The 17,200-nt window shown below is 39.9% G+C and overlaps 1 protein-coding gene across 1 annotated transcript in view; it reads right to left on the bottom strand.

Moving 5' to 3' along the window:
* Positions 1 to 13,179: 13,179 nt before the first annotated feature.
* Positions 13,180 to 17,200, bottom strand: part of LOC129744467 (actin-binding protein WASF2) — a 110,684-nt gene continuing 106,663 nt past the window's right edge. The window contains exons 5-6 of the mRNA XM_055736989.1: positions 16,654 to 16,888; positions 13,180 to 16,593 (exon numbers count right to left, since the gene is read on the bottom strand). Of these exons, the coding sequence (XP_055592964.1) occupies positions 16,412 to 16,593; positions 16,654 to 16,888 (417 nt within the window). The 3' untranslated portion in view covers positions 13,180 to 16,411. The remainder of the gene's footprint in view (positions 16,594 to 16,653; positions 16,889 to 17,200) is intronic.

Below are 17,200 nucleotides of genomic sequence, written 5' to 3'. Positions count from 1 at the left end.
ACAACTTTAAGCTAGTGATGTATAGTGTAACGGATCTATTTTGGACCGCTTTGGGAAGTGGCTATGCTATTTTCGGATATAAAAAAGTACATGTTACAATTTTTGACTGCTTTATCCGTTCATTACGAAGATCAAGGCTTTTTCTATCGAAACATATCGTTGTTTGTGGCAATGTATTAAGATTTAAGCCCATAATCTCGTTTCTTTAATCATAACTATGGTTGGTATTTTGGACCACCAGGTTTCTATTTTCTACCACCCTCTGGACCTATTTTGGACTACCCTTAAACTATATCAGTTGTTTTCTAATTTTTGCTATATTTACGTCAGCGATTAATTCGCAATTTTCGAATAATTCAGTTCATCTTTTCCTTTTCTATTCGTGTAGTCAAGTTTTGTTTGTTCACGTTAACTCATTCTTGAACTTACACTCTTTAACTTTTCCCACTCTCTATTTAGGACCTAAATTTTAGGTACACTTGTTTATTGAACATTTCTTACGACAACCACCTGTTTTTTCTTCTATAGCTTTTAACATTCCATTTAAATATGCTGATAAGGAATAGACAATTTGAAATAAAGTTTTAATTTTTCACAGTTAAGCCGAATCAAGCCCATTTCAGGAGAAGGTGCCATTATTGGAGTAAATTTTCAAAAAATTTTCTGCATAGATGTGATCAGTTAAACAACTACAAACAACATAAAACACTTAAAAACTAGTTGGCAAGCTCGAAGAAATAAAAAACTTGTTTCACTAGCTATTTGACCCATATCGCAAACAGAGACTAATTTTCGACCAATTAGCCACACCAGATTTTATAGGTTAAAAGGATTAAAGTTGCTTTAATCTATGTAGGTACGCTACAGTACTATAGCCCAACCAAATCCTTAGATTTTGGAAGTTGAATCAATAAGTGTCACGGACCTGATGATGAGAGACTTTCTGAACTTATCATTGAGTCGTCTAAATCTAAGTTGTGTAGCGTTTAAAATTTAGGCTGATGTCATGCTAAGGCGACAAGCAGCGCGTTGATGTGCAATACGATCACGCGATTATTTATTTACACAGTATATCGCCTCACGACATAACTTGACGAACATAATTCCTATAATTCACTCGGTCCATGGCAACCGTTCTTCAATATCTCGGGCACCTCACGATCGCCAGATCACGCTCCACTTGGTCTAACCACCGCGCTCGTTGCGCCCCCGCTCGTCTTGTTCCTACCGGATTCGTAGCGAACACCTGTTTTGCAGGACAGTCGTCCGGCATTCTCGCAACATGTCCCGCCCTGCGTATCCGGCCAGCCTTCACCACCTTCTGGATACTGGGTTCGCCGTAGAGTCGCGCGAACTCGTGGTTCATCCTTCGCCTCCACACTCCGTTCTCCTGTACGCCGCCATAGATTGTTCTTAACACTCGTCGCTCGAATACTCCGAGTGTACGCAGGTCTTCCTCGAGCAATATTCATGTCTCGTGCCCGTAGAGAACAACCGGTCAAATGAGCGTCATATACAGGTTACACTTCGTGCGAGGGTTAAGTCTTCTCGACCGCAGTTGCTTGTGGAGTCCATAGTAGGCACGACTTCCGCAGATAATTCGCCTGCGGATCTCACGGCTGGTGTCATTGTCTGCGGTCACCAGTGAGCCGCGATAGACAAAGTCTTCGACTATCTCCAGCTCGTCGCCGACGATCGTGACCTTGTTACTACTGGACAAGCGGGTTCGGTCGGTCTCGGATCCGCAGGCCAGCATGTATACCGTCTTGGACGTATTAATCATCAACCCAATCCTTCCTGCTTCGCGTTTCAGTTTGCGGTAGATGTCTTCCACCGCCGCAGATGATCTGCCGACTATATCAATGTCATCGGCAAAGCAGATAAGTTGACTGGATCTGTTGAAAATCGTGCCCCGCATTTCGTCCACCGCTCGTCGAATAACACCTTCTAGCGCCACGTTGAACATCATGCAGGATAGACCATCACTTGTCGAAGCCCCCTGCGCGATTCGAATGAACTCGACAGTTCACCCGAAATCCGCACACAGCACTGCGTTCCATCCATCGTCGCCTTGATCAGTCTGATCAGCTTCCCGGAAAAACCGTTCTCGTCCATGATTTTCCATAGCTCGTTACAGTCGATCGTGTCGTACGGTCTTTGAAGTCGATGAATAGATGGTGCGTAGGGACTTGGTGTTCCCGGCATTTTTGGAGGATTTGCCGTAATGTGAATCAGCACTCAGGTCTGATCAGCACTCACGTATTTTCTTCGTAAATTATTCTTTCAATATTTTTTCTTATCTTAAGATCAATCAATAACAGAATGAAAATCATCAATGAATACTAAACTAAATACGTGTCTATCTTTTATTGGACATATTAGGGTGCCAATTCTATATAGTTAGACAATTATATTTAATTTGTATCTGGATATGTCAACAATAAAAGGTGGAAAATCTAATCATAATTACATGACCTAATTGGTTTTGCAGCTATGATTGGGCGGGGCTTATTGGCAATGAAAGTAGCCTCGGGATGTGCAGCTGCCGTTCTGAAATGGGTTACTGGAATTTCAATAGAGCTAACACCACCAGCACCCGCGATTGGACAATGTTAATCAAATAGATTAAGATTGGCTCTTTTGCATAACATACCTGCCAGCTCAGGGGGTCGTTGGATGGATTATACATACATACATACATTTGCCGTAATGTGAATATCTGGTTCGTCCTAGACCGTTCCTCCATGAAGCCGGCCTGGTGACTTCCCACGAATCTGTTTGCTTGTGGCGTTAGGCGGCGGAGCAGGATTCGGGATAATACTTTGTAGGCGGCATTGAGGACAGTGATCGTTCGATAGTTCTCACAGTCCAATTTGTCGCCCTTCTTGTAGATGGGGCATATTACTCCCTCCTTTCACTCCTCCGGTAGCTGTTCCCAGATCCGGACTATCAACCGGTGTAGGCAATCGGCCAACTTGTCCCGGCCCATTTTGATGAGTTCAGCTGCGTTACCATCCTTCCCAGCCGACTTGTTTCTATTCAGCTGGCGAATGGCTTCCTTAACTTCACTCATCGTTGGGAGTAGCTCCTCTAAGTCATTGGCTACGCCGGCGATGTACCTTCCCCCACCTTCTTGATCTCCTGCATGTGCACCGTTCATGTGTTCATCGAAGTGCTGCTTCCACCATTTGATCACCTCACGATTGTTCGTCAGGATGCCCCCGTCCTTATCCCGGCACATTTCGGCTTGCGACACGAAGCCTTTGCGGGATGCGTTGAGTTTCTGATAGAACTTTCGTGTTTCTTGGGAACTCCTTGCGAGCTCCTCCTCCTCCAGGCGGCGCTTTTTCTCCTGGAAAATTCGGACTCGCTGCCCCTTCCGCTGTCGGTGATTTTCCACATTTCGACGGGTGCCTCTTTGCACTACTGCCGCCCGCGCGGCATTCTCTTCGTCCATCACCCTCCTACACTCCTCGTCGAACCAGTCGTTCCGTCGAGTTCGCTCCACATAACCGATGACGTTCTCCGCAGCACTGTTGATGGCTGTCTCGATGGTATCCCAACAGTCCTCGAGAGGGGCTCCTATCTTTCGAGCTCGCCGTCGAAAGAAAGGAGACGATTCCAAGCATTATCCAATGTAGAGAAGTGATGATTTCTAGTGAATTTTGAAAGCACCATGGCGCGCCAGCATGACATACCAATGCGTCGCATTGCTTTCTTATTGGAACCTAGAACGCAAAGCGATGCTTGTCGCCTCAGCATGACATCAACCTTAGAACCATGAAGTTAAGCCAACTGGCCACAGAAAACTGATCGATATTTTACACTGCACAACAAGTTTCTTGGAGATTTCTGTGTGCTTTCGGAATTTCCAAAACATTTGAAACGAACTATATCAACGGAGGAGCTTTTTATATTATACCACAGCGCTCCTAGTGGTCGGATCTGGAATCTTTTGACAGTACTTTGTTTTGGAATGTTTCCTTTATCAGTGTTGAAAATTTCATTACGATTTGTTTTCTTTCAAAATAGTTACACGTGATGAAAGCCGCGAAACGAAAATTAATTTTGGACGCCTACGTCAAATATCCGACATGGTCAGGTTCAAAAATCGCTAAAATCGTTGAAAATTGTCAAATCGACCGTGTGCAGCGTTCTCAAACGTTTCCGTGAGATGCATACTATAGATCGGCAGGTTCATACCAAGCTTCATAGAAGAAATAAGGAACGGAAACTGCATTTGAAGGTGTTGAGAACGATCAAGGTAAACCCAGGGCAGTCGGACTATGGCATCGCCAAGAAATTCAACGCCGAATACGATCTTATCGGGCCAGTAAGCAACCAAACCGGACATTAAAGCAGAATGTAGTTGCCAAAGGACGTGCCCGGACATTATACAACAAGGTTCTAACGAAGTACGACAGATACATCCTCATGAATGACGAAACGTACGTGAAGATGGATTTTGGGCGGCTTCCTGGCCAAAAATTTTATAAAGTCAGTGCACTGGTCGGGGTGATGCCCCCGGCAAGTTCGAATTCGCTTTTGCTGATAAGTTTGCAAGAAGTGTTTGATCTGGCAAGGTATCAGCAGCGGATAAAAAACCCCGGTTTTTGTGACGAACTAGACCATGGAATCCAAGATGTACAAGGAGGAGTGCCTGAGAAAACGTATTCTCCCATACATTAGATCTCACAAAGGACCAGTATAGTTTTGGACAGATTTGGCAAGCTGCCACTACAGCAAAGAGGTATTTACTACAGTGGTATCGAGACAACGGGGTGGATTTTGTCGAAAAGGACCCAACTGCCCTAACTTCCGCCCTATCGAAAAATATTGGGGAATTGTCAAGTAAAAGATGAAGAAGAATGGTACGACGACTCGGGATGTAACAAAGATGAAGAGATGGTGGAACAGATGAGGTCAGCGAATAGGGTGTCCAAACTATGATGAGTGGTATTCGCTGAAAAGTTCGAGATTTTATCAAAACCTCATCGGAATAATTTTGTTTGTTATAACTCTTTGATAACGGCCCGTAGACGCTTTTCGAAGCTTCGACATTCCGTCTCAAATCTACAACAAATGTTTTTAATGTGTCAAAACTGATTGGAGTTTTATAACGTAAATTAAGTGTATCACTTTCACGTTTATCAATTTTGTTCTTGCCATCATTATATGTACTAAATTTTTGACGACTTCCAAACTTCGTACTTAAAACTAGAGCATTATTCAACATAGTTTCAAGTTGCAGCAGTAGATATCAATCTTGATAAACTAGAACTCTTGCAGTAAATTATGCTCGAAAGGAGGGAGGTGATTCTGCATGTGGCATACTTGCGTCATTATCAACTGGTTGAAGCCGGTTCTGCAGAAAAAAAACTGCATAGAGGCCTCTCGATAATGTCGTTAATGTCGTCAGATAGATTGATTGCGGTGTATATGCTATTAAAAACTGCTTCTGCTGAGTGATAGGTGGTTGATTTGGTGCCATCACTCTGCGCGCGTTTATCATAAATGCAGATGGACTAGGGCGTTGTTAATTTTTGGAAGAAAAAAAAACTCAAACTAAAAGTTTCTAATTTAATTGATTGAAACTTTTAAAAGTTCACCTATTCCACTTCGGTTTTCTATTTAAAAAAATGACAAGCTATGAACAAGGCTAAGCATGACACCTTTTCATTCTATTATTGGACAGACTACTTAAGTGCGACACTTAAAGGTGAGACTGGCGCTGCTGATCAGCGATGACTGATAGCACACTGGAGAGTTATTGCATCAGCTGAAATGTATTGAAGAACGAGCCTAGCTTCATTAGGAGTCTAGGTATGGGCAATTAACCAACCACTCTCCTCGAGAAACCTCAATTAAATGCTACATAGTAGTAGGTAGGAGAGAAAACAATCTCTTAACATGATTACTTTGCATGCTGCGTTCACTCCAATCTAAAAGGAGGATAACTATACCCAACCCACTGAACGGTCGGTTTCTATTTTTATACAATACTTTCCGCAAAATTATTCCCGTTGAACTAATTCACTGAAAACGGAATTTGAATCAAACCTGCATTACTGAATTACTGCAAATATATTTAATTCATTTTTAAGAATACAATGTTTGAGATGGTATTATACGAGTGCAAAAATACGGAAGTAAAAATTATTTCAACCATACGGACTACCACAGCTTAATCTTAATAACAAATCATTCAACATCACCATCTGATTCAGAATAATTGTAGATAATTTCCTCAGAACTTTTAAATTACCGAAACGCCACACAGCGTAAGCAACAAGCAGTGATTTCCGACTTTGTTGGTAAACAGATGATTAGGTCGTGTGGTTCAAGAATTTGTAGCCTTCCAGCGAAAACAAAAACTAGATCACGTTTTTGCACTTTGATACGGGAGATAATTCCTCAGACGAGGAAAGTTCTTCTTCTGACGAAGCGAGTAGGTACTAAATAAGTAGTAGAGGATTGTTGATTGTTGATAAACATGACAGCATGTGCGCATCTATTTTGGAGCTTCGTTGTTGCTTCTTCAGGCAGGCGGCTTCTACTCTCCTCTTCAGAGAGTGGCCTGATAACCGGAATCCTTCAACTTTGATTTGATACATTGCAGTTGCAGTTCTAGATCTTCATCTGGTCGAGGTCGAATCCCCACAAGGTGGAAGGGATCTTTTTATAACCTCGAGTAATTTTATTTTTTCACTATACATACAGAACTTAATCATGCCATATTTCATACAAGACCCAAGCAATTATCAATTTTTGTAAAAGTCTACAAGACCGTTTAAAAGCCTTATAAAACCAGTTGCCTTATAGCTCTTTTATACACCCAAAATAAGGCCGGAACAAATTTCAAATTCTTCTTTTGTCACTCGGAGTTGGAACATCGCGAGGGGGGGGACAATAAAAAATAATGCGAAAAACAAATAAATTGGAATAAATTGCACGAAAGCTTGTATGCAACACAGTTGCATAGAATATCATTGCACAAAACCTAAAAAACATGTAATTTTTATCGAAAAATTCTACAAAATCAAGAATACAAAAGGTGGAATAACTTCCATCTTCCAAAATTTGTTTTTTTCGTCTTGTAATCTTTTGGATTCTTGAATTTTTATTTCGAAATTTACATTTAATACTTCAAACTTTATTTATTTCCCCCTTCGGGTTTTTGAAAATTTCGAAGGGGGGGGTGACAAAAGAAGAAATTGATATTTGTTCCAGCCTAATTTAGAAATAATTTTTACAGGATTTTTCACATAAACTAACATTTGGTTGCATCAAATCGATTCTACGTGAATCTTGTAGTAACCACAGTGTTTCAAGTGAGCTATCGTAGTAACTACTTTACTTCAACATAATTGCCTCATGAATTTCACGTAAAATCTAAGTAGATGCTTTAAATCGGTTTCGAGTATTTTATTTCTCAAATTCTTATAAGAAAAGGTCATGCTGCTGACTTTGTTCGTTTTGGAAAAAAACAGTTGAAAAGTTGTGTTTAGTTTTCGCTAGTATTACACCGAAAACCGCTACTTCTGCCAGTTGTCTCAGGATTATTTATAAGATGAGTTGACACAATATTCGGGATTCGTGGCCAAATAGATTTACCGTTTACTTGAACATAGTGAAATTGGAATTTCTAACCAACGAAATTATTTTATTTTTTTTAGACCACGAAACATCCCGCGGGCCGCATGTGGCCCGCGAGACCTTTTTGTGCGGCCCGCGAAGCTTTTTTCAAATTTTTATACCCTTACTTTTTTCTACAATGGATTGTTAGGAAAATTTAAATGCATTGATCTAATATGCACTTATTTGCAGTTACCCCACAATCATTCAGATTTTTAGGCTTTTTTCTGGCATTTTTAGCATTTATTGTATTCTGTTCAAGGCATGAATGCAATATAGTTTATAAGCATAGTATAATATTGAAGTTTTTTTTTATTCAGATACATTTTTCCTTATTGTTTAACTTCTACCACTTTGAAAAGCAAAATCCATTAAAGTGAGTCGGAAGAGCAGAAAAAAAATCGGAAACTTATGATCAAAGCAATTTCGAAGTTCGTTAGTGAAGTAATTATTTTCGTTTAAAGTTGTTTGATAAAAAATATGCTTAGCAAATTTTTTTTTTTTGAATAATTCTATCCAATTCGACAAAAAGACTTGTTCTGTAAGCATTCAAATAACAACGAAAAAAAAAATTGAAACCAAAAACTTGTGATATGTTTTTCTGTTTCTGAATATTAACAAAAATTAAGAAAGTTTAATAATAAGGCCTGAGTGAACGATTTAAGATTTTTTCCACATGAAGCAAACGGCATCAAAGCGAAAAAAATTTTAGTTCTTGATAAAATCAAGAGATAGGTATTTGAAATTTTGTGATTTGACCAAAAAAGTCTTTAACGATTGTCTGTGATGCTTTTTTTCAGAAATTTGAAAAAAATTTATCACAAACATCGTTAAATTGAGTTATTGCACTTATAACTCACATTCCACATTGCCAAAGTTATTATACAGCTTAAGAAATCCTATTCCAATGATATCTAAATAATATTAAAAAGATTCTGTGATTTCAACAACCTTGCTCAACATCTCAATGCAATGATCTTCAATTTGAAAAACGGGGTTTTTACCGTTTCTAGAAAAAAAAATCTAGGCTTTGAGGATAAGTTTCAGTTGTGGAAAAAAATCACAGAAAGTCAATTAGCAATTCAACGTTCAACGCTAAAAATACAGTGATTTCTTTAAATATATATTTTTCACACTCTTAGTTAACACTGTGGTAAGCTCCAGGAGATTTTTTAATGGAAGTGATGACGAACAATATCATCGGTTTTAACAAGAATGTTGTAAGAACGAATGTTCACCAAGAAGTACTATTAAAAAATTGAGAGAACATAAAAATGACAAAGATTTAGCGATGTACCTTTTCAATATCGGGTATTCAAAAAGCCGTGTTGAATTTCTGTTTAAAAACGTGAGTTCGATTTATCTTTCCTTTTTTAGATTTGTTTGCGCCAAAAAATTGTAGTTATATAAAATTATGTGAAGGTCTGCTAATTATTAAAAGAAAAATATCATTTTAAGTGCGGCCCGCCGCGCTGACTAGATTTCAAATTTACATTGGCCCGTTGGTTCAAAAGGTTGCTCACCCCTGCACTAGAGGTCTGCCAAATTGATAAGTTGGCAGACCTCTACCAAAGAATTCCCTATTTGGTTGGTGTTTTTTTTTATTAGTTGATCACCCAGGTGGTAAATCCTTTGTATTCCAAGGCACGGCCAGCCACCGCGTCTCCCCAGTATGCTACTCTGAGTCTATAGGTGACTCAATTGGTCGACTCTAGATACTATGTACCCCTAGGCCATAAAGTCCACCTCTTGTTACGATTCAAGATCAAGGACCTCTTCTCTAGCGGCTCGAGGTCCGACCTTTACTCGTAACTCGAGGCTCGCTTGGTCTCCACGACTATCGTGCGCTCCGCCTCTGTTCGAGACAACAGCTAGAGACCATGATCTCTCCTCTAACGACTCGAAAGCTTGGCCTATCACAGCACACGTCCGGGGCTTGGCGAAACTACTCGGATGATTCCCGGCGAAGACGTCATCCTACACCAACCCGAGTGACTCAGCCGCCGACGACGTGAAGCCACAACGTGAATACTCTTCTCTTAGAAGTTCGACTGCGAAGAAGGTAAAGTTTTATCCCCGCAGCTTCCGTCGTAGGGACCGCGTTCTACTCGGATACTCCACGACGGTGGAGGTATCCTACACAACTGCCAGGATCAAAAGCACACTACTCAGATGCTCCCCGACGAAGGAGTCACCCTACACCGGTCGCGGACTGGTGCTGGTTCCAACTCATCTGCTGGGCAGTCATGATCCGGGTGAACCTATTGCTGACCACGCGCTTCGGCTGTCGTGTCTGGTCCGCATGCGGCAAGCATGTTAGCGCGTACCCCTTCGAACCTCGGACAGTTGAACACTACGTGCTTTAGTGTCTCAACTGTGTCACCGCAGGTTGGGCAGAATGGCGAGGCCAGGTGTCTAAACCGATGGTGGTGCATGAAGCATCCGTGACCAGTCAAAAAATGCGTCATGCAGAAATCCATCTCTTTATGTCTCCGATCCATCCGAAATCCGTTAGGGATCAAGTGAAGGATCCATCGGCCGCGTTCTGAGCTGTTCCACTGGTACTGGAAGCTGGACATCGAGGCCTCTCTGGCATGTTTCCGCACATCGGGCATGAGCCTGTGCCTGTGCCGGTAACAGAGGATATCTTCCTCTAGCAAGACCGAGGTGGACATGATCCCCGCCATATGATCAGCAGCTCTTGCAGTATACACTGCCCCCTCAAGGACGAGATCACACTCGTCAGGACCATCCTTCTGCTGCAGCGGATCGCAGAGTTGTTCGACATGCCGCTCTTTTGCAGGCGTAGTCGACGTGGGCCGTAAAACTCAACCGGTCGTCGATCATCACCCCCAGGTACTTGATCGCACGCTTGGAATCGATTGCGCATGGTCCAACTGCAATCGTCCCTGATTGTGCTGAAATCAGGTTGGTTAGTGGTCTTGTGGCGAGCCAAATGCGAGCTCTTCAACTTTCCACCTTCTCAATCGCTACTGTGGCGAGTAGCTGGATCTCTCCTGTTGATGAGCCCGATGCCAGGAGAACCACGTCGTCGGCGAATCCCACAAATCTCACTCCCGTGCTGAGATTGCGTCTCAGCAGTTCATCGTAAACGATGTTCCACAATACCGGGCCAAGTATCGATCCTTGTGGAACCCCTGCCGAGACACTCACTGTTTCCATTCCCTCACTGGTCATATATTGTAGTTGGTGATTACAAAAGTGATACTCCACCATCCTACAGATATATGCCTTAATCCTCATACAAATGAGCGACGACGCAATCACTGCCCAACTGACGCTGTTGAAGGCGTTCTTCACGTCAAGGGTGACCACTGCGCAAAACCGGTCTCCTCTCCACTTCTTCAGACTGGCTTCGTCTGCCTCTTCGATGACCAAACCAAACTGTTTATCGGGTAGACCGTTCGCAACTTTGGTGTAGAGCTGTGTCCTGCTCTGGACCACTTTCTCTAGCATTTTTCCAGCAGTATCCAGGAGATATATCGGGCGATAAGCTCATGGGTCACCTGGTGGCGTACCTAGTTTTGGCAGGAGCACCAATCGCTGCCGCTTCCACACGTCTGGGAAGACCCTCTCATCAACATATTGTTGCAGTGATGACCGTAACATTTCAGGACGTTCCATGAGCGCGGCCTCAACTGCTACGTTAGAGATGCCATCCGGACCCGGAGCTTTTTCCAACTGGAGGGACTTAGCAATGTCGCGCAGTTCCTCCAGCGTAATCTGCTCCTTTTCATGCGTATCCCAGTCATATGGGACCCTCGGCCGTGTGGCTTCCTCGTGCTGTGAGAGCAGCTCGTTGACGATTTCGCGCAGTTTGTTTCTTGCGGCACACCTCCGCCCCGCTTCTTGGCCATAACGATTCTGTAAGCGTCGCCTCAGGGGTTGTCGTTGGCGTCCTCGCAGAGTTGCCTGAAACGTGCATTTTGCTCGCCTTGATTGCCCTGCAGAGGGCAGACATCGCACTTGCGTAGGGCACTCTTCGCTCCGCTCTCGCTGACGGGGTTCTCGCTCTCTGCATATATCACCAAGTCTAGCTGGTTGATATGAAAGGTTTTGGATGTTATGAGGTCTTAAAAATACACTTTAATAAAAAAAAAAACTTCAAAAAACAAATTCAAAAAGTGAAGCAAAAACGTTTACCAATCATCACGGGCGGCGCTTTGTTGATATTCTACCGGTCTGCGTCACCAATGTAATGGGAAATTCCTTGAAAAAATACAGGGATTTTGGGCATACGTGTAAAATTGACACTCCTAGAGAACTTCAACCGAAAAAAAATCCGGGATGGAAATCTGTTACAGAACTGAATTATGTGAAAAAAAAATACCTCCGAACCATAAGGTTTCGAATGCAGCACAGTGTAAATGACGCGGCCTTTTAGTACCTACATTGCAATTCAACAAAATTGAAATTAAACTTAGGATTGACATTAAGATTGCCGCCTTTAGGCCTATTTACAGTTCTCGAGAAAATGAATGTGAGAAATCTTATTTATTTCGCCAATAACTCAACAACGTGACTAAAACAGATTTCATTTTGAAACAGGATGGAATCAACGAGGAACGGTTGAAAGACAAAAATCTAAAAGGTCTTGTTGTTCAAAACCGCTTAGAACTTTGAAATTGTAGGCTTGTTATCAAGATATCCGAAAAAATCGTGAAAAAAATTGAATAATAATTACTTTAGGAAAAAGTTGAGTATGTGGAATAATATTTTTAATATTGAAAGAAAGGTATCAGGTCATTTTTTTAGAACAATATTCAATACAATTAACATGAATATAAATTTTTATTTTATTTCTTACGTTTTTTGAATTTTAATTTTAGATAAATATCAATGACTTCGATTTCTACCAGAGAAGATTGATGATTGACAATTGACAGTTTTTTTTGGTGATTCAGCAACTCGTACCTTAATAAAGTTGCATTTCTAGTAAAATCTAGGCAAATTGTCAATAGGGTCTAAAATGGAGTGTGATGCTAAATAAGAAAGTTTAAAAATTTATTACTTTAAAGAAAAAAAATGCTTTTCACAGAACCATTATTCAACTTTGAAGTTCTATGCTGTACTTATTTGTTTCCTTGAGGGAAAAAAGCCAAGAAAATTGATAATTTTGATAATTTGATATGTTAAATTAGATTGGAAGTTCCTCTTTCCGATAAATTTTTCCTTATGCTTCGCAGAATCTACAAATTCTCAACCATTAATTTAAGTAAAATTCACAATACAATACTATTCTTAACAATCAGAGCAAAGTCACTCCAAAACTAGATCAAGCATTTTCAGGACGCATCCGATGATGTTAAGTGACGCAATAATGATGATGATTGCAAAACAGCAAAAATTCTAAGCATCTCTGCAGTCTCGCGAGCGAGTAGAGTAGAATAAGTCGCAATTATCAACGTTATCAACAGACAAGAGTAAGTTTTCCTCTGCGTAAAAAAAATGCAAAAAATAAATCAAGGGTTTTCGGATCAGAAAAACATGATCAAAGATTTTTTTTCAAGTTTTACTTTATTTTAATAAATTTTAAATGTTATTATTCCATTCGTTTACCATCGCTTAGTAAGATCTATATGTATATGAAAGTGACAGCAGGTTGGTATTCATTCCGTTTTTTTTCTTATTTTCTGCTGCAATCGCTCGCTGCGCTTGCCAAACTTTTATTTATTATGTAATGTTTGTTACCTTAGTTTGCTAGGGTGTATGATACAAACAAATATTAAAGTAATAATTGTAAATCGGTTTCTTCAAATAGTGTGTTATCTGAATTCTAGACTTTTTTCTGTTTTTCTTTTCTTTTATCATTAACTATAAACATATAAAACAAAAATAAACATTAATCTGCGACTGGAATAGCATTTTGATGAAATGGGTAGCCTAAGGAGAAGCAAATACTTATATGAAAAAAAAGGAAAAAAAACAATATAAACATATGTATCTCTGTTTGACTTATTCGTTACTAGTATCATTGTATATAACATAAAATAAACAAAAATCAAACGACAATATAATGCTAACTTGTGGCCCTGGTAAGATCATGCATACGTACGGTTCGTTTGGTCGACATTTGGGTTGATAGTTTTTGGAGGAGCCAATACACATTTTGAATAAGTGAAGCTGAAACAATTTAGTAACAAACAAATTTAGTAGGAGTTCTGTTCAAATTGAATCGTTAAGCTTTGGAAATGTTTTCATAATAAGAATTAGAGAAAAAGTTTAAAACAATCTACAATAGAATAAATGATACCAATCAACTGAGTCAATTCAACCGTCGCGTAGCCATGACTTAACACATTTTCTTTCTCTGTGTTATATGGAAATAACCTGGACATAATTTTTTATTGGGAACGTTCCACCCGACGAAAACTTTGAATTGGCATTCTGCTGTTTTAGTTTTAGTCAAGATTACGATGTTAATTTTCTTCTCATTCGATTGTGGTTGTTGCATCGAAGCTTTTTTAATTGAATCTAAGTTGTTGATTCATGTCGTGGTAATGGTTTGTGGAACTGGTGATTCCCTAGCTTTGGCGTTGGAATAGATTTGTTCCACTTTTTCTCTGTCATGCGTCATTGTTGTGTGAGCTTTTCTAGCTATGTACTAGCAAACGTTCGGTGAGTTTCCAAATTCTTCGACTTTCAACTTCCACTGCTAGGCGTTTATGAATCTATTTGGTTTTATCATCCTTGCTAGAGAGTGGCTATCTATGAGTGAGTACGATATTGTGTGTTTAAGCATAAATGTGACTTTTCCTCTTTGATTACATGTTTTGTTTTGCTATTGGTTGTTTTTTTTAATATTTCAGTTTCGGTCACAAACAATCTCCGGTACGCAATTGGCTATCGTTACACATTAACAAGATTTCAATAGGATATTATAATCAAAAACGGAAACCAAAAAACGATTGTGAATTCTTTCTTGAGTCGATGAGTTGAATATGCTATTAAACTGTACTTTTTATGTTATCCGTTCCATTTCTAATAAGTCTTTTCAGCAATGATGATCATGTTCATTTTATTTTTCTTATCAAAGCATTTGATGCAATTGAAAATTGTATTGTTTTCTTTTTTATTTTATTTTCTCATGGAGCACAGAAGCAAGCTGCAAATTTAGTTAAGCTTTAAAAGAAGAAAGCACAAAGATGTTTAAATTTCGATAGGTTTCTTTTTACCTTAAGATTCTGACACACTGCTAATGGGTAACTCAACTGGCTCATCAAATCGTTCAATGCGATAAAATCATTGAAAGGATTTAACAAACCGGTAAAGTTTATTAAAGGGATTTTTTTTCGATATAGAGACAATAGGGAAGTTGCAATTTTACTACCAACCAATTTAAACAGTCGGTTAAGAGGAGAGAAAGGTTCGTTTCTTGTCTTCTCTTCGCTGTGAGTATCCTAACGTTTCTAAAACACTAACTAGCATTGTTTTACTTCGCCAAAAATTTGAGCTGTTTCTACTATAAATAAACATCTATTCCAAATGGTTGCGACATTTTATTTTACATTTTATTTTCAAAAGCTGTGTGTTTTTGCAAAGCAAGACTTTTGAATTTTTTTTTTTTTGCTTTGTGAGTTTTAGAGTCTTTGACCACGTGTGGGGGTTTTTCGAATGGGGTATTTTTTTTTCGTTATTTTTAGCTTGTTCTTTTCATGTTTAGAACAATGGTGTTTGCTTACAATTTAGACATTCTGCTGTTGGCTGTTTTGGTCTGAATACATTCTAGAGTACGGAATCTTTGCTGATAGGGAATGAATACTCGCTAACGATCAATGCTGCTAAAAAGATAACAATAACTTGCAATTTCGAAAATTATCTGCAGGAACAATCCGAGAGGAAGATATATTTAAAAAAAATCAAAATAATTGTAGAAAAATCCAAGAATTTCATTTGAATGTGATAGTTTAATTAATTTTGCTTACATACTCATAAATACCCAAAAAAACGTACAGCCATTGGTCGTTAGCGAAAGGGCACTGGAGTTATTTGGTTGCATGTTTGCCTTCAACGACTTAATGGATTCATTACTACGGTTTGTTTGTTTAGATAATTGTGTGTGTCATCTAATGATTATTGGTTTTGTTTTTCTCTACCAACAAGTTTTTGATTTTTTCCATTTGTTTTTCTATTATATTCAAAAATTTTGCTTTTGAAATTTCAATCATCTTCTTTACATTACACGACTGGCCTAGAATTCAATTTAAAAAAAGTGCAACCTGTACAAAATCATCATCAAAGCTAAAAAAAGAGGCTCGCTCGCTATAGGCTTGTAATTCGTTTTTCCTATTCTTTCTTCCCCGGGCTCTATTACTCTTTTAATAAATAACTTAATAATTACAATAAAATATACATCTGTGTTCTTTTCTGTTTTTAATATCACTCTTCCCACCGTCTGTCGTGTTTTTTCTGTCCTATATGCAACGCACCCGTTTGTGCTAATATCTCTCTTCGTTTTTTTCCTAGGCTGGAGTGAAACCAATAGCCAACACTTATTCGGATTAACCGTTGATCGAATCTCATACCTAAACAAACTATATCCGAAAAAAAATGAACAGAACAAAGGAAGTGAACCGCCGAATATCTCTGTCTAAAAACATTCAGCATAAATTTTCGTTTTTCAAAAAATCTTGGAAGTGACCAGATTGCATGATTTTCCCTCTTGTTTCAATTTTGCACATTTTCGACTCCACGTTTACTTCTTTTTGCCGCCACCGGCCGCAATGGCCTGTCCGGTGCCGGCATTCTCGTGTTGTCATGCGGACGTTTCGTTCTCCATCCAACCCTCGCTATCGTCATCACTTTCGGAATCGGACGATTCGCTCAGCTCGATAGCTACCCGTCGAGCCAGGATCGAGGCGACATCGTGCAACCGCTCGATGGTACGGTCACTGTCCTTGGCGTCGTTGCGCTGCTCCACCTTGCGTAGTTTTATACCTAAAAAAATTTCAAAGTTTAATAGACTGTTTAAGGTTTATGGGACCTCTAACAACTCACCATCCCGGATGGCCTTCATCAGGTCCGAACGGGGGTCCTCGTAAGCGATCTTCTCCTGGGGAGGAATCTTCTTTAGCTGATGCATCTGGCCCATGATGAGGTTACCGTTGGGCATGACGTTGCCATTGGGAAGCTGTTGTGGTGGCTTCGAGGGACTAAGCGGTCCATCTAGCAGTGGTGGCGGCGGTGGAGGAGGTGGTGGGGCCACGTTCGGCGGAGACTGCTTTGGTGAAAGCTATGGAGAAACAGATAAACGTCGATGATTAGCTGATGTAGATACAAAGCACAGTTTAAAAACTAGAAGAATGATAAATACAAATTCAAATTATTTATTGAGGGTGTATTATCACACATATTCTGTCCTCACGACTCCCGGCTTTTAAACCTCGATTTCATAACCCTTGGCGTTCCAAACGACTCTTGGACTTTCGAACTTCGGCTCAATGATCATTCACATTACGACTCTCGACCTTGTGACACTCGTCCTTGCGAATTTGTGCCTTACGACCCTCAGTTTACAACTTTGATCCTATGACCATCATCTTAT

This window comes from Uranotaenia lowii, chromosome 2, assembly GCF_029784155.1.
Source record: "Uranotaenia lowii strain MFRU-FL chromosome 2, ASM2978415v1, whole genome shotgun sequence".
NCBI lineage: Eukaryota > Metazoa > Arthropoda > Insecta > Diptera > Culicidae > Uranotaenia > Uranotaenia lowii.
The sequence above is the reverse complement of the archived record's forward strand: the minus strand, read 5'-3'. Positions and strand labels throughout refer to the sequence as shown.